The sequence below is a fragment of the Cololabis saira genome, chromosome 15, assembly GCF_033807715.1.
Source record: "Cololabis saira isolate AMF1-May2022 chromosome 15, fColSai1.1, whole genome shotgun sequence".
Classification (NCBI taxonomy): Eukaryota; Metazoa; Chordata; class Actinopteri; order Beloniformes; family Belonidae; genus Cololabis; species Cololabis saira.
This window is the reverse complement of record NC_084601.1, coordinates 12107643-12135140: the sequence shown is the minus strand read 5'-3', so window position 1 is coordinate 12135140 and position 27498 is coordinate 12107643. Positions and strand designations below refer to the sequence as shown.

General features: G+C 42.7%; 1 protein-coding gene across 5 annotated transcripts in view; it reads left to right on the top strand.

Annotated features, from left to right (window-relative positions):
• Nucleotides 1-11967: 11967 nt before the first annotated feature.
• LOC133461532 (potassium voltage-gated channel subfamily KQT member 4) overlaps nucleotides 11968-27498 on the top strand; it is a 50521-nt gene continuing 34990 nt past the window's right edge. For all 5 annotated transcript variants that reach the window (XM_061742516.1, XM_061742515.1, XM_061742514.1 and 2 more), the window contains exon 1: nucleotides 11968-12904. In XM_061742516.1, the coding sequence (XP_061598500.1) occupies nucleotides 12603-12904 (302 nt within the window). In that variant the 5' untranslated portion in view covers nucleotides 11968-12602. The remainder of the gene's footprint in view (nucleotides 12905-27498) is intronic.

Genomic DNA, 27498 nt, shown 5'->3' with positions numbered 1-27498 from the left:
GAAGAGGGGGGGCAGACCAGCAAAACAAACTACAAGAACAATGGCCAACAATGATGGTTATGAGATACTTATATTAAATAACTGAAAAAGGAAAGAGAAGCAGGGGTGATGGGCACTGCTCAGTGGATCATGTTGGTGTCTTTGCTGCAGCGTAGGTTTATAGCAGCATATCTAGGATGACGCTCTGTTCTACTCTACTAGAGTTTACACTAGCTATAGGGTTTACTAAACACCAACTATAGGCTTTACTAAACAGAAAGGTTTTCAGTTTGGTTTTAAAGGAGGTGGTATCAGCCTCCTGAACTCAGATTGGAAGTTGGTTCCAAAGTAATGGTGCCTGATAGCAGAAGGTCCGTCCTCCAGATCTACATTTGTATAGCCTAGGAACTACAAATAAACCTGCACTCTGAGAACGGAGAGCTCTGTTAGGAACATATCAGGTCTTGCAAATATCGCGGCGCTAGGCCGTTTTGGGCTTTATATGCAAGTAATAAAATTTTGAATTGGATTCTGAGTTTTACGGGGAGCCAGTGAAGTGAGGCTAACACTGGAGAGACGTGGTCTCTCTTGCTGATTCCTGTCAGTACTCGTGCTGCTGCATTCTGGATCAGCTGGAGCCTATTATTGGGACATCCTGCTAATAACACATTGCAGTAATCTACAAACCGGATTTGGTTGAAGTTGGGAAATTGTGTAAAATGTAAATAAAAACAAAATACAACGATTTGAAAATCCTTCTCGACCTATATTCAATTGAATACACTACAAAGACAACATATTTAATGTTCAAACTGATAAACATCATTGTTTTTTGCCAAATAATAATTAACTTAGAATTTCATGGCTGCAACAAGTCCAGTAGAAGAATACTGAGAAAGCTGAGAAAATCTCATCAAACACCTATTTGGAACATCTCACATGTGATCAGGCTAATTGGGAACAGGTGGGTACCATGATTGGGTATAAAAGGAGCCTCCCCAAACATGCTCAGTCATTCACAAGCAAGAATGGGGCGAGGGTCACCACTTTGTCCACAACTGCGTGAGAAAAATAGTTGAGCAGTTTAAGAACAACATTTCTCAAAGCAAAATTGCAAGGAATTTAGGGATTTCAACATCTACGGTCCATTATATCATCAAAAGGTTCAGAGAATCTAGTGAAATCACTGCACGTAAGCGCCACGGCTGGAAACCAAAACTGAATGACCGTGACCTTCAATCCCTCAGACGGCATTGCCTTAAAAACCCACATGAGTGTGTAAAGGATATCACCAAATGGGCTCAGGAAAACTTCAGAAAACCACTGTCAGTAAATACAGTTCATCACTACATCAGTAAGTGCGGGTTAAAACTTTACCATGCAAAGCAAAAGCCGTTTATGAACAACATCCAGAAACGCTGCCGGGTTATCTGGGCCCGAGCTCATGTAAAATGGACTGATGCACAATGGAAAAGTGTTTTGTGGTCTGATGAGTCCACTTTTCAAATTGTTTTTGGAAACACTGGACTGGACAAAGAGGAAGCGGAACCATCCGGACTGTTATCAACGCAAAGTTCAAAAGCAGCATCTGTGATGGTTTGGGGGTGCATTAGTTCCCATGGCATGGGTGACTTACATTTCTGTGAAGGCAACATACCGTAAATGCTGAAAAGTACATACAGATTTTGGAGCAACATATGCTGCCATCCAAGCGACATCTTTTTCATGGACGCCGCTGCTTATTTCAGCAAGACAATGCCAAGCCACATTCTGCATTATGAAGCGTAAAATACGAGAGAGAAGACCCCGGACTGTTGAACAACTGAAGCGGCTCATCAAGCAAGAATGGGAAAGAATTCCACATGAGAAGCTAAGATAATTAGTCCCTTCTCTTCCAAAACATTTGAGTGTTATTAAAAGGAAAGGTGATGTAACGATGGCAAACATGCCCTTTGAAATTCTAAGTTAATTATTATTTAAAAAATAAAATAAAGTTTATGAGTTTGAGCATTAAATATGTTGTCTTTGTAGTGTATTCAATTGAATATGGGTTGAAAAGGATTGTCAAATCATTGTATTTTGTTTTTATTTACATTTTACACAATTTCCCAACTTCAACCAAATCCGGTTTGTAGCCTAGAAGATACAAATTCGTAAATTAGTTTTTCTGCATCACTCTGCAAGAGGATGTTCCTAATCTTTGCGAGATGGAAAACGCTGTTTTACAAAGCTGATTATTATACGGTTTAAACGACAAATCCTGATCGAAAAATAAACCCACGGTTGTACTGGAGGCAATTGCAACATCATCCAATCTCTTCCTAAAATGCTTGGGACAAAAGTAATAACCTCTGTTTTATTGAAATTTAGAAGCAAAAAATGTGCGGACATCCAGTCTATGATGTCCCTAAGACATGCCTGAAGTTCAGCTAACGTTTTTTTTTCATCTGGTTTCATAGACAATTAGAGCTGCGTATCATCAGCATAGTAATGAAAATATATGCCGTGATTGTGGATTATACTTCCCAAGGGCCGCGTGTACAAACTGAACAAGATTGGCCCTAGCACTGAACCCTGCGGAACACCATAACAGACCCTCGACTGTTCTGAAGAAACCTCATGTACATGAACAAACTGGAATCTGTCAGATAGATCTGATTTAAACCAATGTAGAGCTGTCCCTTTAATCCCAACATGCTCTAACCTGTGCAGTAAAATGCTGATCTACAGTGTCAAAAGCAGCACTGAGGTCCAGTAGAACCAGTATGGAAACTAATCCCTTATCTGAGGCCATAAGAAGGTCATTTGTGACTCGAACCAGTGCTGTCTCTGTGCTATGATGCATTCTGAACCCTGACTGAAAGACTTCAAACAGATCATTTCTATAAAAATGGTCACATAACTGGCTGCAACTACTTTTTCTAGAATTTTAGATACAAATGGAAGGTTGTAAATTGGTCTATAATTAGCTAAGATGTCTGGGTCAAGAGAAGGTTTTTTAAAGGGGACCTATTATGGCATCTAATACCTATTTTAAACAGGCCTTGAATGTATTAAAAACAAGCTTTTGATTGTTTTTGCTAAATAAATTAGACATTCTGCCTCTGAGCCATGTCTTTATCATCCGATTCTTTAACCTCATTATCTATGAGGGATTCTGAGTGGGCAGGGCTATGATAATGAGGCACTGTGCTGATTGGCTCGTAGAAGCCACATCACACTGGACGGATCATCCGGGCGGCTGTACAGACACTGCAGGATTTAGTTACTTTCCTCCTTCTCTGAGTTGTCAGGCTGAGGGGAGACCACTTTATATATGTTAAAACAAGAAAAAACCTGTTTTTCATAATAGGTCCCCTTTAAAGCAGCACAATGTGACTTTCAGCTTTTGTTGAGTTTGGCGGCTCCTTTGGACAAAAGCGGTAGTGCTTTACCAGAAAGAACACTTCATTTCCCATGAGCACCAGCGCGTACGGCCGGAAAACTCCTGTCCCCGTCACGTACATTTGTTTGATAGTGAATGAAATAAGACGGGAGAAGTTGTCTCTATGGGCTTTCCAGAGACCCAGAACATGAGCAATTATTACATAAACATAAAATAAACACTGGCAGGTAAAAAAACTCCCCTAGTGGGAGAAAAACCTTAAGCCAAACAGTGGCAAGAAAAACTCCACTTTAGGAGGGAAGAAACCTTGAGCAGGACCTGGATCATAAGGGGGGACCCTCCTGCTGGAGCCCAGCTGGGCAGAGCAGGAAAAGAGAAAACAACAGACAGAGAGAATGAAGAACAGATAAAGGAGAGACACAGACACAATGGCTAACTGGTGCACTAAAGGGAAGACTACACAAGCAGATGTAGACAGCAGACACTGAGGCGGTCGACGGGGGGGCTGCAGGTCAGGATGCAGCTCCTGAAGCTCTGGCCTGCAAACATGCACAGAAGAGGGGGGGCAGACCAGCAAAACAAACTACAAGAACAATGGCCAACAATGATGGTTATGAGATACTTATATTAAATAACTGAAAAAGGAAAGAGAAGCAGGGGTGATGGGCACTGCTCAGTGGATCATGTTGGTGTCTTTGCTGCAGCGTAGGTTTATAGCAGCATATCTAGGATGACGCTCTGTTCTACTCTACTAGAGTTTACACTAGCTATAGGGTTTACTAAACACCAACTATAGGCTTTACTAAACAGAAAGGTTTTCAGTTTGGTTTTAAAGGAGGTGGTATCAGCCTCCTGAACTCAGATTGGAAGTTGGTTCCAAAGTAATGGTGCCTGATAGCAGAAGGTCCGTCCTCCAGATCTACATTTGTATAGCCTAGGAACTACAAATAAACCTGCACTCTGAGAACGGAGAGCTCTGTTAGGAACATATCAGGTCTTGCAAATATCGCGGCGCTAGGCCGTTTTGGGCTTTATATGCAAGTAATAAAATTTTGAATTGGATTCTGAGTTTTACGGGGAGCCAGTGAAGTGAGGCTAACACTGGAGAGACGTGGTCTCTCTTGCTGATTCCTGTCAGTACTCGTGCTGCTGCATTCTGGATCAGCTGGAGCCTATTATTGGGACATCCTGCTAATAACACATTGCAGTAATCTACAAACCGGATTTGGTTGAAGTTGGGAAATTGTGTAAAATGTAAATAAAAACAAAATACAACGATTTGAAAATCCTTCTCGACCTATATTCAATTGAATACACTACAAAGACAACATATTTAATGTTCAAACTGATAAACATCATTGTTTTTTGCCAAATAATAATTAACTTAGAATTTCATGGCTGCAACAAGTCCAGTAGAAGAATACTGAGAAAGCTGAGAAAATCTCATCAAACACCTATTTGGAACATCTCACATGTGATCAGGCTAATTGGGAACAGGTGGGTACCATGATTGGGTATAAAAGGAGCCTCCCCAAACATGCTCAGTCATTCACAAGCAAGAATGGGGCGAGGGTCACCACTTTGTCCACAACTGCGTGAGAAAAATAGTTGAGCAGTTTAAGAACAACATTTCTCAAAGCAAAATTGCAAGGAATTTAGGGATTTCAACATCTACGGTCCATTATATCATCAAAAGGTTCAGAGAATCTAGTGAAATCACTGCACGTAAGCGCCACGGCTGGAAACCAAAACTGAATGACCGTGACCTTCAATCCCTCAGACGGCATTGCCTTAAAAACCCACATGAGTGTGTAAAGGATATCACCAAATGGGCTCAGGAAAACTTCAGAAAACCACTGTCAGTAAATACAGTTCATCACTACATCAGTAAGTGCGGGTTAAAACTTTACCATGCAAAGCAAAAGCCGTTTATGAACAACATCCAGAAACGCTGCCGGGTTATCTGGGCCCGAGCTCATGTAAAATGGACTGATGCACAATGGAAAAGTGTTTTGTGGTCTGATGAGTCCACTTTTCAAATTGTTTTTGGAAACACTGGACTGGACAAAGAGGAAGCGGAACCATCCGGACTGTTATCAACGCAAAGTTCAAAAGCAGCATCTGTGATGGTTTGGGGGTGCATTAGTTCCCATGGCATGGGTGACTTACATTTCTGTGAAGGCAACATACCGTAAATGCTGAAAAGTACATACAGATTTTGGAGCAACATATGCTGCCATCCAAGCGACATCTTTTTCATGGACGCCGCTGCTTATTTCAGCAAGACAATGCCAAGCCACATTCTGCATTATGAAGCGTAAAATACGAGAGAGAAGACCCCGGACTGTTGAACAACTGAAGCGGCTCATCAAGCAAGAATGGGAAAGAATTCCACATGAGAAGCTAAGATAATTAGTCCCTTCTCTTCCAAAACATTTGAGTGTTATTAAAAGGAAAGGTGATGTAACGATGGCAAACATGCCCTTTGAAATTCTAAGTTAATTATTATTTAAAAAATAAAATAAAGTTTATGAGTTTGAGCATTAAATATGTTGTCTTTGTAGTGTATTCAATTGAATATGGGTTGAAAAGGATTGTCAAATCATTGTATTTTGTTTTTATTTACATTTTACACAATTTCCCAACTTCAACCAAATCCGGTTTGTAGCCTAGAAGATACAAATTCGTAAATTAGTTTTTCTGCATCACTCTGCAAGAGGATGTTCCTAATCTTTGCGAGATGGAAAACGCTGTTTTACAAAGCTGATTATTATACGGTTTAAACGACAAATCCTGATCGAAAAATAAACCCACGGTTGTACTGGAGGCAATTGCAACATCATCCAATCTCTTCCTAAAATGCTTGGGACAAAAGTAATAACCTCTGTTTTATTGAAATTTAGAAGCAAAAAATGTGCGGACATCCAGTCTATGATGTCCCTAAGACATGCCTGAAGTTCAGCTAACGTTTTTTTTTCATCTGGTTTCATAGACAATTAGAGCTGCGTATCATCAGCATAGTAATGAAAATATATGCCGTGATTGTGGATTATACTTCCCAAGGGCCGCGTGTACAAACTGAACAAGATTGGCCCTAGCACTGAACCCTGCGGAACACCATAACAGACCCTCGACTGTTCTGAAGAAACCTCATGTACATGAACAAACTGGAATCTGTCAGATAGATCTGATTTAAACCAATGTAGAGCTGTCCCTTTAATCCCAACATGCTCTAACCTGTGCAGTAAAATGCTGATCTACAGTGTCAAAAGCAGCACTGAGGTCCAGTAGAACCAGTATGGAAACTAATCCCTTATCTGAGGCCATAAGAAGGTCATTTGTGACTCGAACCAGTGCTGTCTCTGTGCTATGATGCATTCTGAACCCTGACTGAAAGACTTCAAACAGATCATTTCTATAAAAATGGTCACATAACTGGCTGCAACTACTTTTTCTAGAATTTTAGATACAAATGGAAGGTTGTAAATTGGTCTATAATTAGCTAAGATGTCTGGGTCAAGAGAAGGTTTTTTAAAGGGGACCTATTATGGCATCTAATACCTATTTTAAACAGGCCTTGAATGTATTAAAAACAAGCTTTTGATTGTTTTTGCTAAATAAATTAGACATTCTGCCTCTGAGCCATGTCTTTATCATCCGATTCTTTAACCTCATTATCTATGAGGGATTCTGAGTGGGCAGGGCTATGATAATGAGGCACTGTGCTGATTGGCTCGTAGAAGCCACATCACACTGGACGGATCATCCGGGCGGCTGTACAGACACTGCAGGATTTAGTTACTTTCCTCCTTCTCTGAGTTGTCAGGCTGAGGGGAGACCACTTTATATATGTTAAAACAAGAAAAAACCTGTTTTTCATAATAGGTCCCCTTTAAAGCAGCACAATGTGACTTTCAGCTTTTGTTGAGTTTGGCGGCTCCTTTGGACAAAAGCGGTAGTGCTTTACCAGAAAGAACACTTCATTTCCCATGAGCACCAGCGCGTACGGCCGGAAAACTCCTGTCCCCGTCACGTACATTTGTTTGATAGTGAATGAAATAAGACGGGACGGACTTTCAAAACTACTTTTCTGTTTTCAGCGGTCGTTTGCAGGATGGATAGCGAAGAGGTAATGTATCTATTTTTGGCTAAACAATATAATATGACAATGTTGAAAATCACTAAGTTCAACTTGGTTTTATTAGTGAAGTCACCCCCGCCCCCCTGTCCTGTTTCAGCGAAATAATGCGCCCTACAAACTCATACGCTCTGGTTTTTTTAGAGGGACTTCATCATAAATTAGTAGTCCAACATACTTACTGACAAAATAAAAAAATACTTTATAACCTGTGAATAACTGAATGCCCATTCCTTATATTTTGCAGATCAGCCCTGCACAATTTTACAGTTCTCAGGAAAAATACTAGAAATTTTCTATACATTTTCTTTGCATTGCATTCTTTCCTCTAGTGCTGTAATTCTATTCAATTGTATTGTACATCCCTCCTCGTCTTTCAGCTCACGCCAGCGAGTGAACGCGGGGCCAATGTTTATTCTTGTCCGGGCATTTAGCTTGTTACTCTCCCGCTTTCTTTTTTTTGCTTCCTCCGATAAAACTTTTATTTTCTTCGGTTTTTTCGCTGCTTCGGCCATGATACCAGCTTCTGCTGAGCTCTGCGCTCCACGCCCCGCCCAGCTTTCGTCTCGACTACGAATGAAGGGAGGGGGAAGTGACATATGCCGTAAAGCAGTCAAAAGCCGTAAACATTTTTAGTTTTTTAGTTTGGAAGGGTTCCTACCATGCACCTCAAAGTTACATAGTGCCAGTGAAGGCGATACAGACCCCTCAGACCATGACAGAGGTGTCATTAAACCTGTTGTAAGTTGATGTACCATCACAATGACTCTGGAAATATTATATTAAGGTGGAAAAGTTACATAGTGCTGCTTTAAGTAAAGGTTTAATTACAGCAACTTTGAAAACCTGTTTTTATGATTTTACTGTTAATGAAGCTCATAAAGTCTTCACTACTGAGAGCTTCAGGAATGCACGGCTCAACAGAGTTGTGACTCTTTGTCAGCCTGGCTACAGCACTGAACAGAAAACGTGGGTTACTTTTGTTATCCTCTAAACTGTTGTAGCTTTACGAATGGCTTTTTTATATACTATTAGACTATCTTTCCATTCATGATAGGAGTCTACAGACTTACAAGAGTACCACTTCCTTTCCATTTTAAGCATTTTTTGTTTCAACATGCGGATATCTGAATTATACCAGGGAGTTAAGCTCCTATGGTACAATCAGAAGATGGAACGATGACAGGTGAAGATATCATAATAAAAAGAGCATGGAGCAACGCTTTGCTTTGTTCAGCGGGTACTCCATGGCGGAGGCCGTCCCCCCCGTGCAGTCAGCCTAGCCTCGACTCTCGAGCCGGGACCTTTTGTTGCATGATCCATTTCTCTCCGACCCGGTTTCCTGTCAATCTGCTTTCAATGAAGGCCATAAAAGACACAAAATATTAAAATGAAAACCTTTATAAATGTCAGGAGTCATTGTGAGCGACCCAAACAAAGTCATTGGACCGTTGGCTTGTCCGTCAAAATCTTTCTTTTTAGTTAAGTAGCTTTGTCCAATTGTGGGCTTTGGGGGTGTGGCTTCAGAGGCAGGAGGTTGTACTTTTAATTTTATGTCTTCAAACTCTTCAACTCTAACAGTTTTTCCAACATTTCAAACCGTTAAAAAGAGGAGACAGCTTACAGGTGTTTTAAGTTGTCTGGTCCCTGGAGACGCAACATAAACTGATCAAACTTTCCAACTTTTCAGAAAAGAGGGTTATTAATTCTTCCTCAGATTTTGGTGTTGGATAACCACATCCTGAGCAATCAATGTGTATTACTTGAAAATTATTTTTTTTAATTCATTTAAATCATTGATATCAACCATGCACCTGTGATGGACCGGCGACCTGCACAAGGTGTTCCTCCGCCTTTCACCCGAAATAAACTGGGACCGACTCCAGCACATCCCTGTGACCCTAAATAGGAATAAACAGGTATAAACTATGGATAGAAGCAAAAACAGACCATCAACATGTTAATCTGCTATAAAATGAATGACTTGAAAGACCACGTCTCAACGTACAGGGTGTGAAGCCACGCCAAGCGTTGAGGATTAGTGAGTGTTGCATCATGTAGTTGGGGAGGGACTGGGAATAATGTGTAGATTCTTTACTGGTGAAGGACTCCAGCTGCATTCCCACATGTCATTCCAGAGACGCCCCCGTCCATAAGTTGCTGCACAACAACTGACGGGAGAGCGCGTGGCTAACCCGACCAACCCTCTGCTAGTGGACAGTGTCAAACCTATGCATGTTTAACGGGGAAGGTCAGTTGTTTTAATACAGACACTCATAAACCTTTTTCCCTCCCCATGCACAAGATTGATTTATTTATGTTTTTGGAGGAAATGAGCAGATTTGTGCTTCTTCATTCACAAAAAAAAAACGCCAAACACTTCTAGTACCTCTAGTTTTAAATTCGGTGTTTAACTGAATAGAGCGATAGAAAACTCCTGTCATATTTTGGTTCAACTTTTGGTGGCTACATGGTGCAGCCGGCGGGAATCTGGGAACCCCCCCTCCCACACACACACACACACACATTCCTCAGTGGCCCGGGGACAGGTGACCCGCCACAGGTCACTTTACTCCATAACCCCAGGGAGAGTTATGTTTGTATCATAACCACAAGTATCTCTGTGTGTCACAGTCATAGATTTAGAAAGCAGTGTCCTCTGAAGAGGAGGAGGAGGAGGCTGTCACTTTTGCTGTGCCCCCCAGCACCTGTCTCTGCTGTCCCCAGCTCCCGTAGCCATGGGTTCAGTCCTCCTCCCACAATAAACACAACTGACATGTTCATTTTAAGAGTGTCAAGGCTAATTTCTAATAAGGATTGAAAAGTAGCCTTTTTTTTGCTGTTGTTGCCTGAGACAGAAACATTTTGAAAGTTCCAGCCCACACCCTCAGGATGGCATTCAACATTGAGGAGTATAATTATACATCCTGTGGGAAAGTTGGGGGCTCCGCTTGGCTCACTCAAGGCTGATTTATGGTTCCGCGTTACACCAACGCAGACCCTACGGCGTACAGTACGCGTCGCCCCGTACCCTACGGCGTAGGCTCTGCGTCGATTTGACGCAGAACCATAAATCAGGCTTCACTCCTCCCGGAAAGCTTCTTCAACAACAAATCCGTGTCTGTCTCCTTCGCCTGGACGCTGCAGCCTCCTCATCCCATCCTCATCCCATCCTCATCCCATCTTCATCCCATCCTCATCCCATCCTCATCCCATCTTCATCACATCCTCATCCCATCTTCATCCCATCCTCATCCCATCCTCATCCCATCCTCATCCCATCTTCATCCCATCCTCATCTCATCCTCATCCCATCCTCATCCCATCTTCATCCCATCCTCATCCCATCTTCATCCCATCTTCATCCCATCCTCATCCCATCCTCATCCCATCTTCATCCTATCTTTATCCCATCCTCATCCCATCCTCATCTCATCCTCATCCCATCCTCATCCCATCTTCATCCCATCCTCATCCCATCTTCATCCCATCTTTATCCCATCCTCATCCCATCCTCATCTCATCCTCATCTTCATCCCATCCTCATCCCATCTTCATCCCATCTTTATCCCATCCTCATCCCATCCTCATCTTCATCCCATCCTCATCCCATCCTCATCCCATCTTCATCCCATCCTCATCCCATCCTCATCCTATCTTCATCTCATCCTCATCTTCATCCCATCCTCATCCCATCTTCATCCCATCCTCATCCCATCCTCATCCCATCTTCATCCCATCTTCATCCAATCTTCATCCCATCTTTATCCCATCCTCATCTTCATCCCATCCTCATCCCATCTTCATCCCATCCTCATCCCATCTTCATCCCATCCTCATCCCATCCTCATCCTATCTTCATCTCATCCTCATCTTCATCCCATCCTCATCCCATCTTCATCTCATCCTCATCTCATCCTCATCTCATCCCATCCTCATCTTCATCCCATCCTCATCTTCATCCCATCCTCATCCCATCCTCATCTCATCCTCATCTCATCCTCATCTCATCCTCATCCCATCCTCATCCCATCTTCATCCCATCCTCATCCCATCTTCATCCCATCCTCATCCCATCTTCATTCCATCCTCATCCCATCCTCATCTCATCCTCATCTCATCCTCATCTCATCCCATCCTCATCCCATCCTCATCTTCATCCCATCCTCATCCCATCTTCATCCCATCCTCATCTCATCCTCATCTCATCCTCATCTTCATCCTCGTCCCGCACGCAGCGCGTCTAGCACGTCTCGCGCGTCACACCTCACCGGACGCACAGTTTAGATTTTTTTTTTTTTTTTTTCATTTTCATTTAAGTACCTTTGTGCGCACTTACAAAACAAGTCGCGGGCATCTTTTGTGCGCTTATTTGCGGAGTCTCGAGAGTGCTCGTCTTCGCGTGTTGACATACCGATGGTTGAGCGTCCTGCGCGCATTACATTACCCCGCCTGCCCGGAGCGGAGAGAGCTGGACCAGCCGGACTCCAGCAGGGGAGAGGGAGCTGATGTCAGCGGCGGTGGGAGGCTCAGTCTGCCTCCTCAATGAACAGAAACTCCCTGAAACAATTGCATTCTCGGATATAGATTTAAATACCACAGAATTAGTGCATGAGCATGACCCTAACGCGCGTTACAGTCTTGTTTAGTCCAGTTTCCTGCATGCTATGGTTTCCGCGAAGTGATATCAGGTCGTTATAGCTGCTTACTTTCAGTCTTCTTTGACTTCATGCATGTGTAATTATTAGTTGTTGACCACACCTGACTCTTATAGCGATGGTCACCGACGGACACGTTTCAGCGCGACGCACTTGTCCAACTATTGTGGAGTTTGTCTTTCGCGACTTGATTTACAGATAACTTTTCAAGCGTATATAGCCGATCAAGCACGACTGCAGAAACAGCAGAGATGGTGTAACCCCCACTCATCTCTTTTAGGTTGATTTTGACCAGTTTTAGTCCAAAATGAGCGCTCCCGGACTATGACTTGGTCAGGAGTAATAATAAGCGCTGCGCTCCCGCCGATGATCCAGTGAAAACAAAACGGAAAAAAAGTGGCACAACTGCATGTCACTGTAAGTCATCGGCAGCAGCCTGGAAATGCTGGGAAGTCCATCCAACAACGGCGGCATCAGAATGCTCGTGCCCCCGGCTCCCGACGACGAGCGGCGGGTGGAGTTCGTGGCTCTCACCGCCGTGCACACGGAGCGGAGCGAGCCGTCCACGCCGGAGCGCGGACTGCCGTCGCACCGCACGGGTCTGCTGGGCACCCCGCTGCAGGGGCCCCCGGGGCCCCGGGCCAACGCCTCCGCTTCCAGCAAGCGCTACAGAAAGTTGCAGAACTGTCTGTACAACGTGCTGGAAAGACCAAGAGGATGGGCGTTCATTTATCATGCATTCATGTAAGTGCAACATCTTGTTTCCCGTTTGACGCGCGTAAAACCAACGCTGTCTTTGTTTTCCAGTGTTTATTAGAAACTTTGTTAAAAGTTGCAGAACCCACGTGCTATGAAAGCCAAACTCTCAATCAACCTTTCTTTTCTTTTTTTTAAATAATCAAATCCAATAAGCTATAGTATTTGATGAATTTTCCAATTAACAAGCACAGTTGCTTATACTGCAATTAGGCAGAAAACATGCAATGCATCATCTCAGCATGGGGTCCGCTGTTCAATTTCCCCTTGTCTATGTCTCATTAGAGCATCAGGAGGACTTTGTATATTGGATTTAATTTACCAGCATCCACAGGGGGGAGAGGGGGGTGTTTTAAATGAAAGTCATTTTGTGAGCGCTTTATGTTTGTTGGAGTGCTTGATTACTGAGGTGTGACTGATGTCCTCAAAACGTTGTGACTACAGTGAATAAAAACACATGTCAGGGGGCACTAAGGGATCAGAAACTAAAACCAGTTTTATTACTATTGTTTTTACTCCAAAGGAACTAAAAAGGATGAGAATGTATTAAGCCAATGAAGGGAAGTCTGAATAATTACACACTTAAACCAAATATGCATCTCAGAGTAAAGCAGTTCCCCCACTAATGGTCGTACATGTCAGGGCTTTAACATACCCTTGTATCATGCACTCACATGTTTGTACGATATATAAACATTGGAAAATGATCTCACTGTTCTTGGTGGTGCTCGTTCCCCTCTGACACAGCGCCCAGGACTAGCATGTTCAATGTAAATCACTTGTTAGATCTGGATGCTGATCAAATGTCGCCCTCATGTAACAGAAATTGTAGGGTGAATTAGTGTATTGGGGCCTACGTAAAAGTTCCCTTAGTGCATATTTATCCTTGCTCAAGTGTTTCAGTCTCTTCTCAAGTGAAGAACACGACACTTGCGGACTAGCAGCTGTCCTCCAGCTGCATCTGGCAAGCAGTGAACAGTGTTATGTGTGGGAGCTCCTTGGACCGGCTCGTGCTTTCCCTATCATTGTTTGGACAAGCACAACTGTCTACCTGCCAATGCCATCGTGTGTTTGTAGCAGAGGGAAATCCCACTGCACGACCGCAACCCCTCGCGTGTGTCCCCCATCATCCCGCCGCTGCACTGGTGGGACCGGGCCGACAAACGCCCTGGAGCTTTCCCCTTCTCTTTGACTGTTTCTCCCTCTTTCCATTCCCACGGGGAGCTTGAACACGTCTCAGCGCTCGTCGTCCTCCTCTTCAACATGGTGTGTAATGAGAAATTCAGAGCTGTGGCCTTTTTTAAGGGTAGCTGCCTGCGACATTATCGCTGACATTACTGGGAGTGGATTTCAGTCCTCTCCTTTTGTTGTTATTTTTCTGTCAGGGAGGCACTTGGAGGTGTACAGATCATGTTTCAGATGCCACGGGCTCATGGACAGAGCTGGACTGGCCCTCGTGATGGCTTGTTTCATCTTAACAGACGAGAAAACCTGAGAGTCCTCGCAATTATGACACGACACATGTCTGATCCAGTGCGTCGTTCCCAGGATGCTGTATATGGGAGCTCTGCATTTGAGTTGATACACACTGGGCTGAGACCTTTGCCATGTCTGAGGAAGTAGCTGTACACAAAGTTCAATTAAGGTCCTGTTTATCTGTTGTAATTACAATAAAGCATATGCTCTGTAGGGTTCTTCACTAATGTTCTCTGATCCTCTAACCAGTCCGGCCTCGTTACAGGGGACCTGGTAAAACATCCTGAGCTCATGAAGAGCCTCTCTTTTATTTGGGTGTATATTAAAAAACGGATTCAACTCTTTTCTCACCATACTCCTTAAACCTTCTCACTTGTATCCGAGCTGCACATTCAATATCCTACTTTCTAAATGTTTTCCAATGCTTTATTGCAAACACATGTATCTTTACTGTCTCCTGTGGATAAAACACTGCCCGCACGTTCTCATCGCAGCTAATTCAGCGCTGGCACAAAAGGTCTCCTCTCTTCCTCCCTCCCTTCCTCCTGCTTAACTCGCTTACAAGAATTATTGCCTACCATGGAAGATAAGTAGATAAGAGTGTTAAAAAACAAATACCAGAAAAAAAAACAGACTTCCCAGGCAGTCCTGTAGAAAAAATCTGCAGCTATACAGAAGTGTGTTGCTCATGGACCTGATTGGTTTCTTCCAGCAGCGGATTCTTGTATTCGAAAAGGTGGATGGATTACCTGAAATGTTTATGTCTTGTAATGTTGACTCCAACCACTTCTTTCTTTCTTTAAATGTCTTCATTTGGCCTGGAGTGAACCAACGTCATCAGAAGGACAGTTGCTCCACTTGTCTGAGTCGGTTAAATCTATCCAAGTTTACAGAAACACCGAAGATGTCACGGATCAGTACGGAAGTTGAAAGTTAGATTTGAACACTTCCTCTGTTGCATCTTGGGTGTCTGCCTGCAAACTCATGTGTCGGAGAAATTTGAAAAACAATTTATGGAAACATTTAAGTGCATGAAAGGTAAAACTAGTGAGGATTTACCACATAATTTGCCCTCGGACCTTGGAGGTCTTATAAGGTTGAGAAAAGTGAGAAAACTCAGAATAAAACAATAAGAATCTTTTTTTATCTGACAGACATGAATGAATAATTCACCATTACGATTCTCACTGCTCCACTTTGCTGAGCCCTTAACTGATGAAACCCTTGGTTATACATTCAGGGCGCAGATATGTATGAACTTGACTTAAGACCTTGTCAGAGGGCCGGCAACATCCAAACATATCAGTTACAGTGTTTCCCCTCACCTTTAACCTTCCATCCTTTTTCAAGCATTGGCAGCACCACATATAGACCGCCGCATGAGGCCATCTGCTTTGCCCATATCAATTCATCCCAGGGGTGCTGTGGGAGCCCCAGTGTGTATGGAGGCCGATGGTCGGTAGTCGTGTTGTACTATCTACACAAAGCCAACTAAATCCAGCTCTGTTGAAATCCAGACGGTCATGTAATGTCTACATCTTTGCTTTGGCTGTATATACAGTATGTTAGCGTCTGGCTTAGTGCAACTTTCCACTGGACCCGTGTCTGGATACACAGCGAGACCGCGTGAGGGTGGACGGTAGAATGAGTGGAGAGTGAACACCGCCTCGCCACAGTGATTGATGGTTTGGAGGAGGGTGAAAATACACTAGTCATGTATTATTGATGACTCATAGAGGAGGTCCAGAGATGTGGTATAAAATTATAACGTGCAGATTTTAGACTTGAGCTTTTGCAGTTTCATCAGAATAAGTAAAATAGAGAGAAATATCTTTTAAAGTAGTTCTTGTGTGAGCTGGTCTGTGTTAATGCTCCTGACCTATTAGTATGTCCCTTTACTGCACCTCATAGTTTAGTTGTCTGAACCTAAATGAACGCTGATCCAGTGGAGATGAAATCGAACGTACACAGCTATAAAAAAGACAAGAATAAATAAAAACATAAAAGTAATTGGAAAATGAGGCTTTTAAAAGTATTTTAAAAGTAAATTAAGTTAAAAAAAATTAAAAAGTAATGTCAGCTGGATTTCATGCAAAAACAATGTTTGTGTCATAAAGTGTATAAGAAGAACTGGACAAACTCTCTGTGATGTCACCCATAGGTTTTCATAAATGGGTGAACCAAACTGCCCTGGGAACACACACTTTGTGTCAATCAACCCTGAGCTATTTTAACTTGGCTTAGTTTATGCTAAGCTATGATGCAAAATAATATTACTTTGCACTTATTCTAAACAAATCTGCCCAAACATTCTCATTTCAAGTATCGTTACTGAAATAACACGTGACAGGATCATCAATCACACATATATGTGTTGCTTTATGCCATTTTATAGGATGTGGCACATAAAAATCCACTCATTGTACGGTTGTCATGGATGTGAAATCCAGCTATGGCAACTAAAACCTTTTTTGAACCAGACTGTAAATACGTCTAATTCTGATGTGAAGTTAAACATTTAAACACGCAGGTCAAAGGAGGCGGTCATTTGAGGAATTGCAACATTTCTTACTTCCGTGTTGGACTCATTCAGGAAGCTGAGCAGGCATTTCATTGATTATACGTATATTTAAATTAAAATACTCCCAATTCTGTCTTTAACGGTTTTCTAATTAACATATTCTTTGTAGCTCTTTGAATACATTTGGTAAATGTATTTATTTTTTATTTGTTGTATCAATTTTTTTAGAAGTTTCTTTTAATTGTATAATCCGTATTTGTTATAGTTTTGATTTGGGGGCTGGTGCAGGGGTCTTAGACAGGTATGCATCAACAAGCAGCGTCGGGCATCAAGGGTTTTAAAATGTGTTTCCTGAATGCAGCCTCAGCCGTTCCATCCATGACGTTGTTTGTCAGATTCATTTGTACGGTTTAGTCGTGCCGTGGTTAAAGCTTGAATTGACTCCTTTATTTCTTTCATGTAGAAGAAATGGATTCATCAACTAAAGTATCAACTCACCCTTCTTTTCTTCGCTTCATTGAGATGTGCGGCGATCCATTTACGCACGACTCTTTAACAACTCTTCTGCAGCATTTCAGCCGGGCTGCTGTGGCAACACCTTCACTCTCTTCTTTCTGTCGTGGATCTGCTGCTGTACTTGGGATCCCCGTCCAGCTGCATGACCCGATTTCCCATATTTGAATCTGGTGGCTGCACATCAACCTTCCACCACCAGACTGGACCGTTGCTGTGTTTGTGCTGACAGAGAGTTTTTAACTCGCTCTCATCACATTAGATCAGTTTAAAAACAAAAAAAACAACATGTAATATGCTATGCGTTGTTGTCTGCAGTGATATTTGACTTTCAAGACCTGGTAAAGACCAGGTTATTTATTTGATCTCGCTCTGAGACAAACAAAAGGGGAATTGCCTTTCTGACATTATTAAACTGGTTCGGCTCAGACAGCTCGTCGATTGTTTTGCAGTTTTTCCTTCTTCTGAACCCGTTCAAGTTGGTTGATTCGGCTCTCTGACTGGTTCTTTGAAGCAGTTTCGTCTGCTTTTCTAAGTTTCTCAATCACGCAACATAAAATCCACCCAAGTCCACCACCCTCCCTCCGCCTTCCTCTCCAGAAACCATTGATGCGTTTGGTGTTAGACGTTCTTTATTATTAATACTTTGAGTAATGCCAGAAAATAGCTTTTTGTTTTTGTTGTCAGCACACAAATGTGTTTTTGTTGATGACTAAGAAAGTGAGAAAGGAAGGTGGGGTAGAGCGGGAAGTAGTCCCATAAAACCGTGCACTTTCGGAGGGTTTTGAACCTGCTCAAGCTCGGCACGCTGATTTTTTATCTGTTCACCTCAGCAGGATGTGTAAATTCTGCCTCATTAGTAATATTTTATAGCCCAAATGTCTTTCTCTCTCTGTCTTCTGTACCATCCCTCCTCAGAGGGTTTATCATCTCTCGTTTGCAGCAGTTCGCTGTCTGACTGACTCCCATCCTTCATCGCCTCGCGGCCTCTCTGCCTTTCTTCATCAACGTGTGAAAGATCTGCTAAAGCTCACACACGGAGGATAAATACTCAGCAAGTGGCCTAAAAGAGGGCTAATCATTACTCAGTTGGAAACCGTGTTCATTATTTGATCTTTTTATAAAGTATCATATATTTTCCAGTTTGAGCTTCTCACATGTGATCATTCACCGTTTTCTCATATTATACTTGTGTAATTGTCATGTTGTAATGAACTTTGCAAGGTTACAGACTATTCACACAAAAAACAGTCATCATATGCAGATGAAGGTCAGTAAAACAGTAAACATATTGACCCGCAGTCACGAGGAGGGGAAGCGGCGCTAGATGACAGGACTGGAACACGAGAATGTGGTCTCGCTCTAGTTTTAGGTCTCGCTACCGATCCATCATCTGAGGCTCGGTCTGAAGATCAGCCGCCAGTTTTGGTAAAGACTAAAAGAAGATTTTTGACCCATAAGAAGAATTATAAAATCTAATTTGGTGGAAAATCCAGCGTAGGAACCCTCTTGACCTGGTTCCTCTACCTTTTCCACAGTTTGGAGGTCCCCCCCACCTCGTTTACAAGCAGCCCCCGTGTGCCAGAGTCTGATGTCGCGTCACGTGTCCTGACGTCTTCTTCAGCGGCTTGTCTCAGTCTGCGGCGACGGCTTTGACCTTTTTGGCCGCTGCTTAGCTTTGTTTTTCCACGGACACGGACTTGACACCCCATCAAGACCTGAGTGTGACAAAGGACGAGCACAGGAAGGAGGAGAAGAGTGAGAGGCAGCTTGATTTTAGTTGCCGAGGATGAATGGTGATAATGATTACGTGATAGTACAGTATATTGATCTCCTCTGGAAAGATCTCTTTCCTCTCCTTCTACACTACAACAGCTGCAGCTGGCTGAGATCAACTGTCTTGCTCAAGGGCACAACAGATGCTTGCTAATGGTGACTTTGATATATATATATATGTATATATATATATATATATATATATATATATATATATATATATATATATACAAAGTGAGACGTGGTCTCTCTTTGAGAGGGACATATCAGGAGTAGACACAGTATCATCGACTTGGTCCAAAAACATCAAAATGAAAAGATTGAAATGTTCAAAACCAAATTGTCCTTCAAAGGAAGACGGGGCTTGTTACAGGAAAGGGGGAGTATATATAAAGGAGGAGCTGGGGGAGAGGAGAACGGGAGTGTGTCGGAGAGAGCAGCGAGTCGAGGTTAGCTGCTGTATTAATTTCTCCTTTCGGGGCAAAATATGTCTCCCCGGGGAGGGGACTGTCTGTCCTGGGACGGCCGACCAGGAATCAGGTTTCCCCCGATACCCAGGCCTCACTTTTATCCAGGAACAGGACAAATGCATGCACATATCTGTGCACAAAAAAAACATTTGCCATCAGGGAGAAGAGAGACTATTGTCTTCTTACATGACAGTCCAGAACATGCAGAGATAATGAAGACGACATTTTACACGTTCACCAACGGACAGCAGAGACAGCGGGCCACAGGTTACGCTTTTATTTTTACCCTTGCAGATAGCTGAGCGGTAAGGGTGCTGACATCCTTTAATTTGCAGTAATCCTGTGTTTGCTTGGTGTTATCGTTGCTGAAGTGGGTCAGGAATATTGTGGCGTTTAACAGAAATGCTGAGACTAAATGCGTTGTTTTGCTGCTAGAAAACCCAGGTAGACTCCCCCAGATTGACATTCCTGCACATCTTAGTGCTTTGTATCAATCCCTGCAGCGTGCATAAGCATCTCTTCAGTCTGCCCGGGTAATCTCGCCGCTCCAGTTTGTGCAAGCATGCAAACTTGACCATTTTATTGTGGCCATTATTCAGTGCAAAATGCTGCAGGTGGGGGATTTTCCTTTAATTTTCTGGGGTTTTTGCCAACGTATTCCCTTTGTTCTTTGGAGACGTTATTGTTCAAGTTTTGTTCAAGTTTTGTTTGGCTGCTGGCGCATTTCCTTGCACACAGTGATGCTGAGTGTGTGGGATAACTTCAGCTTTCTTCCCCCAATCCTCAACTCAGATATTACAAGTCATAAATTACAATCTTTATTGCAGCTATTAATAAATTAATTAAAATATACACTTTTAGCAAACCACAGCGCCTCCACTGAAACCCAAACCACACCCAAACCACACACGGATGATAAACCGCATGCACTCCTTCAAATTCGCTGAATGACTTTCCCTGTAGTCCTTCAGCCCTAACTTTTGTTTCGGTGGTTAATGCTAACTTCCCTTTATTTCACTCAAAGGTTTTGCCCGATACCCATGCTTGGCTCCTCTCGGCGCGTACTCCTTCTCTGACCCGTCGCTGCTTTGATTCTCAGATTACCCTGATCTGAATTAACCGGCCAGCCGAAACTCTGCAACCGAGCCGGTACTATGAGGAAAATGATGCAACACAGGCCTCCCAGTAAAGTCTGACCTCGGTCTGACTGGAAATCTGTCGCACACCACATGAAACCAGCTCTGCAGCATCAGCTCATGAAAGTGTTGCGCAGCTCCATTGAATATACTTCCATTTAAACCCGTTTGTAAACAAAGACAGAGCGCTGCCATGTGTTTGGGCACACTGTCACATTTTATACTGTTACCATCTCTAGCTGCTTGGTATCTGAGCCGCCAGAGACCCAGGATGCCGAGTTCGGAGGACAAAAGTGACAAAAAAGCACCAAATATTAGGATAAATTTGACTGATAAATTGCCATCAAGGTGTTTTCTGAGCGAGTGCTGAGGAAGAAGGAGCCTGCGTGTCGCCAGCAGCTGTGGAGACCATAAAGCAACAAGAAAATAAATCAATAACGTTAGCCATTATCTCGCAGCAGCACTCTTAAGCCCTGACCTTAATGGGTGGCTGCACCAGCGCAGATTATCTGCAGATGCTGAATAATGTGGAGACTAACTGCTGACATTAATTTAACATGTTGGTTTATACAAAAATGCAGTATAGGTAAATTCTTCTTATCTCATTCACTGTTTCAAATGTCAACACCACTGAAGCATTCAAGGATAAGCAATTAGAGAGGCGTTGAAGAGTGCCAGATGTTGTTTATAAGCATCATCCGACTTGATGTGTAAATTCTCTTATTTATTGTCAATTGCTGTGAGGCCACACAGAGAAAATTTAAGGTCATCCGTCCATTAACATGAACATATTTCATCTTGTGGACGGTCACCAGTTCATGAGGGAACACCTTCAGGTTGCTATTTTAACCCTCTGACAAGACTTAAACATGTAATTACACTTAATAGATATGTAGATCAGCTTCATACACACAAATCAAGATAAGTTTAACATTGTATCTATGTAGAAAGTGTTAAAAAAAAGGACACTTTCTGCTAAATTCTCCCTTATTTAAAAACCAGTACCAAAGAAACGTCAGTACGCGCAGAATGAGGAGTATGGAATGTCGTTCCATCTGTTTTTGGTGTAGGTAAATGGATGCAGATACATGATTTCATTCATTAAGTGCAGAGATGATTTTTTGAGAGAATATTCAGCTTTAAATGCAGCAATCATGCATCCAGTTCACTTTTAACAACATTGTGGATTGTCAACTGAAATCTGGTTGCAGTCCCTTTAAGAGAGAAGTCACTCTCAGTAACTGGTGAGTGAAAACCTTTGAACCTCAGATTCATTAGAAACATTTCCCAGGCCAGGGAAGGCTGGACTGGCTCTAACCTCGCTAGGGTCCTGCAGGACGCTCAGCTGGTTCATGTTCAGCTTTGTGGACTTGGAGGAAGGAGCTTGATCCTGTGGAGGCTACTCTGAACATGGGGCACTAGGTCTGTTGCTGCAGACCATTCAGTGCCTGTAAGAACTGGACGAGTCTTTGGTCTGCATTGCTGGAAGTAAGTCAGATTCGTTTCAAGAGGGATCAGCAACCCGCATCTTTTTCTTTTTTTTCCTTTTTTTCTCTTTTTTTTCTTTTTTCTTTTCTTTTTTCCTTTTCTTTTTTCTTTTTCCCTTTTTTTCTCTTTTTTTTTCCTTTTTCTTTTCTTTTTTTCTCTTCTTTTTTTCTTCTTTTTTTCCCTTTTTTTCTCTTTTTTTCTTCCTTTGTCCTTTCCTTTTTATTCTCGAGATTTTGACTTTTTTCTCGAAATTTTGACTTTTTTCTTGACATTTCAACTTTTTTCTCAACATTCAACTTTTTTCACAAAATTTTGACTATTTCCTCGACATTTCGACTTTTTTCTCAACATTTCGACTTTTTTCTCAACATTTCGACTTTTTTCTTGAAGTGCATAAGGAAAAACAAAAATCTTCCCCCAGTTCTAACTAATATAGAAACATGCAGCATGTGTTGCCTTCATTCTAAGGCTTATACAAGACTTTTCATTTTTTGCAGCTCCAGACATTTGTTTTTCGTGTTTTTGGTCCAATATGGCTCTTTCAACATTTTGGGTTGCCGACCCCTGGTATATACAATATAGTAGCCTATATATCTTGTCATTGACGTCAGTTGCCCACAACGTTAAAAACGTCACTATAGTCACACTAACGAGTGTCCTTGCAGAGGTGGGCCACTTCCATTGATGCAATTATTGATTGTAATTTCTTTGTCCGCAGAAAAAAAAAGATGTAACTTAAGCCACGTAAGCGGAGTTACCAGGCTGAGGGGACTGCATGACTGTGCAGCCTCGCCTGATGTGCGTTCACTGGTGTCGCGGATTGAAGGACACCACCAATAAAGTGGAGGTGCTCATGGAGGGGCGAGGCCTGAAATGGAAATGTCTCGTGAAGTTCAGATAGAAATGACAGAATCTAACTAATCTATAGCTCCTCCACAATGAGTCAAGTTCCTCATCACGTTGCCTAATTTATCGAAACACTTTACTTTACTTGCGCCTTTGCAAAATAAAGTTCTTAACGTACATGAACTCAGGATAATAAAGATAAATCCTACACAGAGGTTTCATTTAAGGTAGGGACGCCTAAATGTCATCCTTTTAGCTCAGATGTTATTCTCATAGTTTCAGAACAGATTAACCGAGAAAACAACTCGCAAACAACAACAAACCAAATTCATGTCGACGCACGGATGTGTGATGATATGAACGTAACAGTGTAAGAGTCAGAGCATGTAAAGGCATATTTGTAGAGGGTTGTCTTTCACTTACGTTCTGCTGACTGACACTACCACAGACTCAACTATCGGTGGACTCAAAACTGCTGAAAGAGGTCGTAGTAGCAGGGGGGATGTAATGTGATGTTTTTCATTAGGAGAATGATGCTGATACTGAATAAAGTGTTGAAAGCTGCTGCTGTTCCGCTGCCCTTTGAATGAGAGGATGAATGAACTGAAGGAAGTTTTGAGAGGCGTGATCGTTGCAGACGCCTGCCAGTCAGGGTAGGGCTGGGCGTTATGGACCAAAAGTCATATCTCGATATTTTCTAGCTGAATGGCGATACTCTATATATATCGATATTTTTTCTGTGACATAATTGGGGTTTCCCCCAAAGCATTATAGCATAGCATCTCTGTTAGCTTCATTTTTTTCTGAGGCAAACCCTTAAAAAAACAGTCAGTTTTAATACAAAGCCTCGTGCCAAATGTCACACAGGTTCCTTTATTAACAGAGGTCTGCACAATATCAAAATGTATAAAACAAATGAAATAAAAATAAACTGCCTGCATATATAGAATAAAAATGCTTCTTGAATAAAATAAAAAAAATATCCCTTTCCTGCATAACAATTAAATTAAAATACACTGTGCAATTAATACAATGTAGACAGTAACAGGCAGACTTTTCCACTGAGGTTGACAGTTGTGCAAATAACAAAACATTTGTGCAAATCTCAAATAAAACATTCAAGTCAATTTATCACAAAATAAGCTATATCAAAATCATAAAAAAAAAAAATAAAAAAAAAATTTAAATCGATATAAACGATATTGTCTCGTACCATATCGTTTGAAAATATATCGATATATATTAAAATCTCGATATATCGCCCAGCCCTAAGTCAGGGTCATGTGATGCAAAGAGGAGATGGGAAACTCTGCTTCCGACTTAATGAGGGGAAACATTATTTGACCAATCATGAAGTCTGAACGCTCCACCTGAAACCCATGAAGAGGGAGAAACACACTGCTTCTTAGTGTTTTCACTTCTCCTGTTTATCCTTTTGCAAAGCAGACGGGCAGGCCGCCCCAGACGCACAGAGAACCTCCAGCAGGACCCTCTCACGAGCCGCCGTGCTGTTTATGTTAGGGGCAAACCCGGTCCTCTCCTTCCTCTCCTTCCTCCCCTCTCCTCCTCGCCGTCAGTCCTCCCCCGCGGCGTCCAACGCCTCTGTCTCGCGTCTGTCTATATCCCGGGACGGGGCAGGGTTAGGGCGTCTCTGTCCCGTTGTCACTGCCTGCTTGCAGACGCGTGTGCAGCGCGGTTTAAGTGTTGTTAAGATGATTTTAATTTATAACGACAGCCGATATAAACATGTGAGGAAGCAGCACCATGGAGATGGAGCTCAAACAAAATCACAGTGTTGAAGAGTATTTACAAGGACTGCCTTGCCTGCGAAAAGCAATGTGAACACCTACAGTGTGTGTTTGTGTGTGTGTGTGTGTGTTTCTGCTGGTGTGTGCGTGTCATTGCTTATGGAGCTGCGTGTGTATGCTGTCAGAAAAGGTTTTAATTGGCATGAGCACCTTTACAAGATGTGTATACTTCCATGCGTGTGTGTACTTAAGGAGATAAGTGTGAGTGTGTGTGTGTGTGTGTGTGTGTGTTTGTGAACACGTGTCCACTGGCCCTGCAGGTGAAGCATAAACAATAATCAAATGCTGAAATAGAAAGCCATAATTATGAAAGCTGCCTGTTATTTCGTGAGATTTTGTTTTTTTGCTGCTTTGCATCCGGTCCTCCGAAAAGTCTTATTCTCATCCGCCTCTTCATGCTGCTGTTGGAGTCTTTATCATTCATTCTTCCCATTAATGACTGCATGAAATGTCAGGCGGCTTTTTAAGGAGAAAGGATGTGGAGGAAAGCCACGTTTCCCCCCCCTCCTAAACGTTCCCCCTTTCCAGCCCGTCGCTGATCTGGCCTCAAGTGCACTAATTCATCCCCCTTTATGCAGCGCCAGCTGAGTATAATGAATGGTTATTGGGGATCAAACGGTCTTGCTTGATGTCAAAACATGTTTTCTCAAAGAAAGCACACAAGATGTGTTTCAGGCAAAGTGTGAAATACAAATATATACATAAACCTGCCAAATTGAACAGTCCTCATTTTTGCAGAAGTCTTGGCTGCCACCGTATTTGCAAGAAACGGCAGCCAACGCTGCCTTGCACGCACGGTCACACACACACACACACACACACACACACACACACACACACACACACACACACACACACACACACACACACACACACACACACACACACACACACACACGCATACGCACACACACAATCCGTCCCTGCATGCCGGCAGCCACGCTGGCCCTGTAAACACGCGTGCACGTCTAAGTATGTGTACGGACCCTCTGGTCTTCTCTTGGCCCTGAGATTAAAGTAATGTCAGCAAGTGTGTGATGAGACCTCACAGACGATACCTTGCTTTTTTCCATCCTGGCTCTTCTTGTCTCGTTATCTCTCAGCTGTCCGATCCATTATTCAGCCACCTCTTTCTGTCTCTCGTCCACTATTTTTTCTCATTATCAATGTCTTTGTCAGACTGATACTAACTCCTCTGGGAGCTACTTTTTTCCTCCAGCCCGCACCCCGAATATTTCTGGCTGAATATTTATTACTGCACTTCTTTATCCATTCTTTTTTCTCTCTCTCTTACAAGGACTCTGAGCTCAATTGATCATTTTTGCCAGCAAACCCTAGCCGATCCCAGAGTGAACATGTATGTTTGATCACCTTCAGTCCTGTTAAGCCGTATACCTGTGTGTAATCCAAGCGTGACATGACCTGAGTAATGAGGGATGTCCGAATCTGCGACACCACCGACCATGAAGACCAAGGAGCTCTGCAGATCTAAAGATTAGTTTCAAGTTATTATTAGAAAATACAAAGAGCCTTGGGGGAAAAAAAGAAAGAGACTGAAAAACTGCGTCACCAAAAGTTACGGGCTGTGCGAGAAGTCAAAGGTGACTAAAGGGGCTTCAGATCTCCGCAGCGGTGGTTGGAGAGTCTGCCCTTTAGACCTGTTAAAGTGGTACACCCTCCAAAGATGGTCTTCGATATAAGACTACCCAGAATGAAATGCCCTCGCTTATTGAAAAAGCCACATTTGGACCTTGGGTGAGACGGCTGCGTGACCTCTCGACACCTCAGCGCCATCATCCACACAGTGAAACATAATGCTGGGGTGCGACAGGCACATGTTCTTGATCGGTACCATCTGGGAAACGGGTCAGAAATAGTGAAGGATGTTGCTAAATACAGAAAAATGCTTGAAGAAAAACACCTTCAGTCCTCCAGAGAACTGAGACCCGGAAGCAGGTTCAACTTTGGCTCCAAAACAAAGCGCGAGCGCACTCAGAGGAAACATTTCAATGTATTTGAATGGCCTCTTCACTACTTCATCATCAATAATGAATAAAAAACCAGAGTTCACTAATTAATAAAGCATATATTTTAATTTGCATTCAAAGATACAACTTTCTCTCTCTCATTTCCTCATGTCAAATAGAGTTCCATACAAGCGCTCAACATCACTGCCGTGCTAGAGTTGATCTAAGTCCAAACTTAGAGACTAAAGTGACTTAAAACATGTGCTGGTGCCGGCGTTATGGAGCAATAAATAATCGCCACGTGCAGAACTGCATAAAACCCGGTGGTTTAACTTCTCAAGTGGCTTTGTTTCATGTCTCTAATCTCGTCAGACGCAAAGAAATGGCAAGTTTAAATTGACAGTTTAATGTTTTTTCCAGGAAACGCTGAGGTTTAGGCCGAACAAAGGCTCTTGTCACCAGCTGGGAAAAGACCTCCTCTGTTGTGCAGGCCGGTCATCTTAATCTTGATTTGAGACATTCAGTTGGACTGGGATTACAAACGTTTTTATTCAAAGATAAAAGAAAGAGCGGGTGTGGCG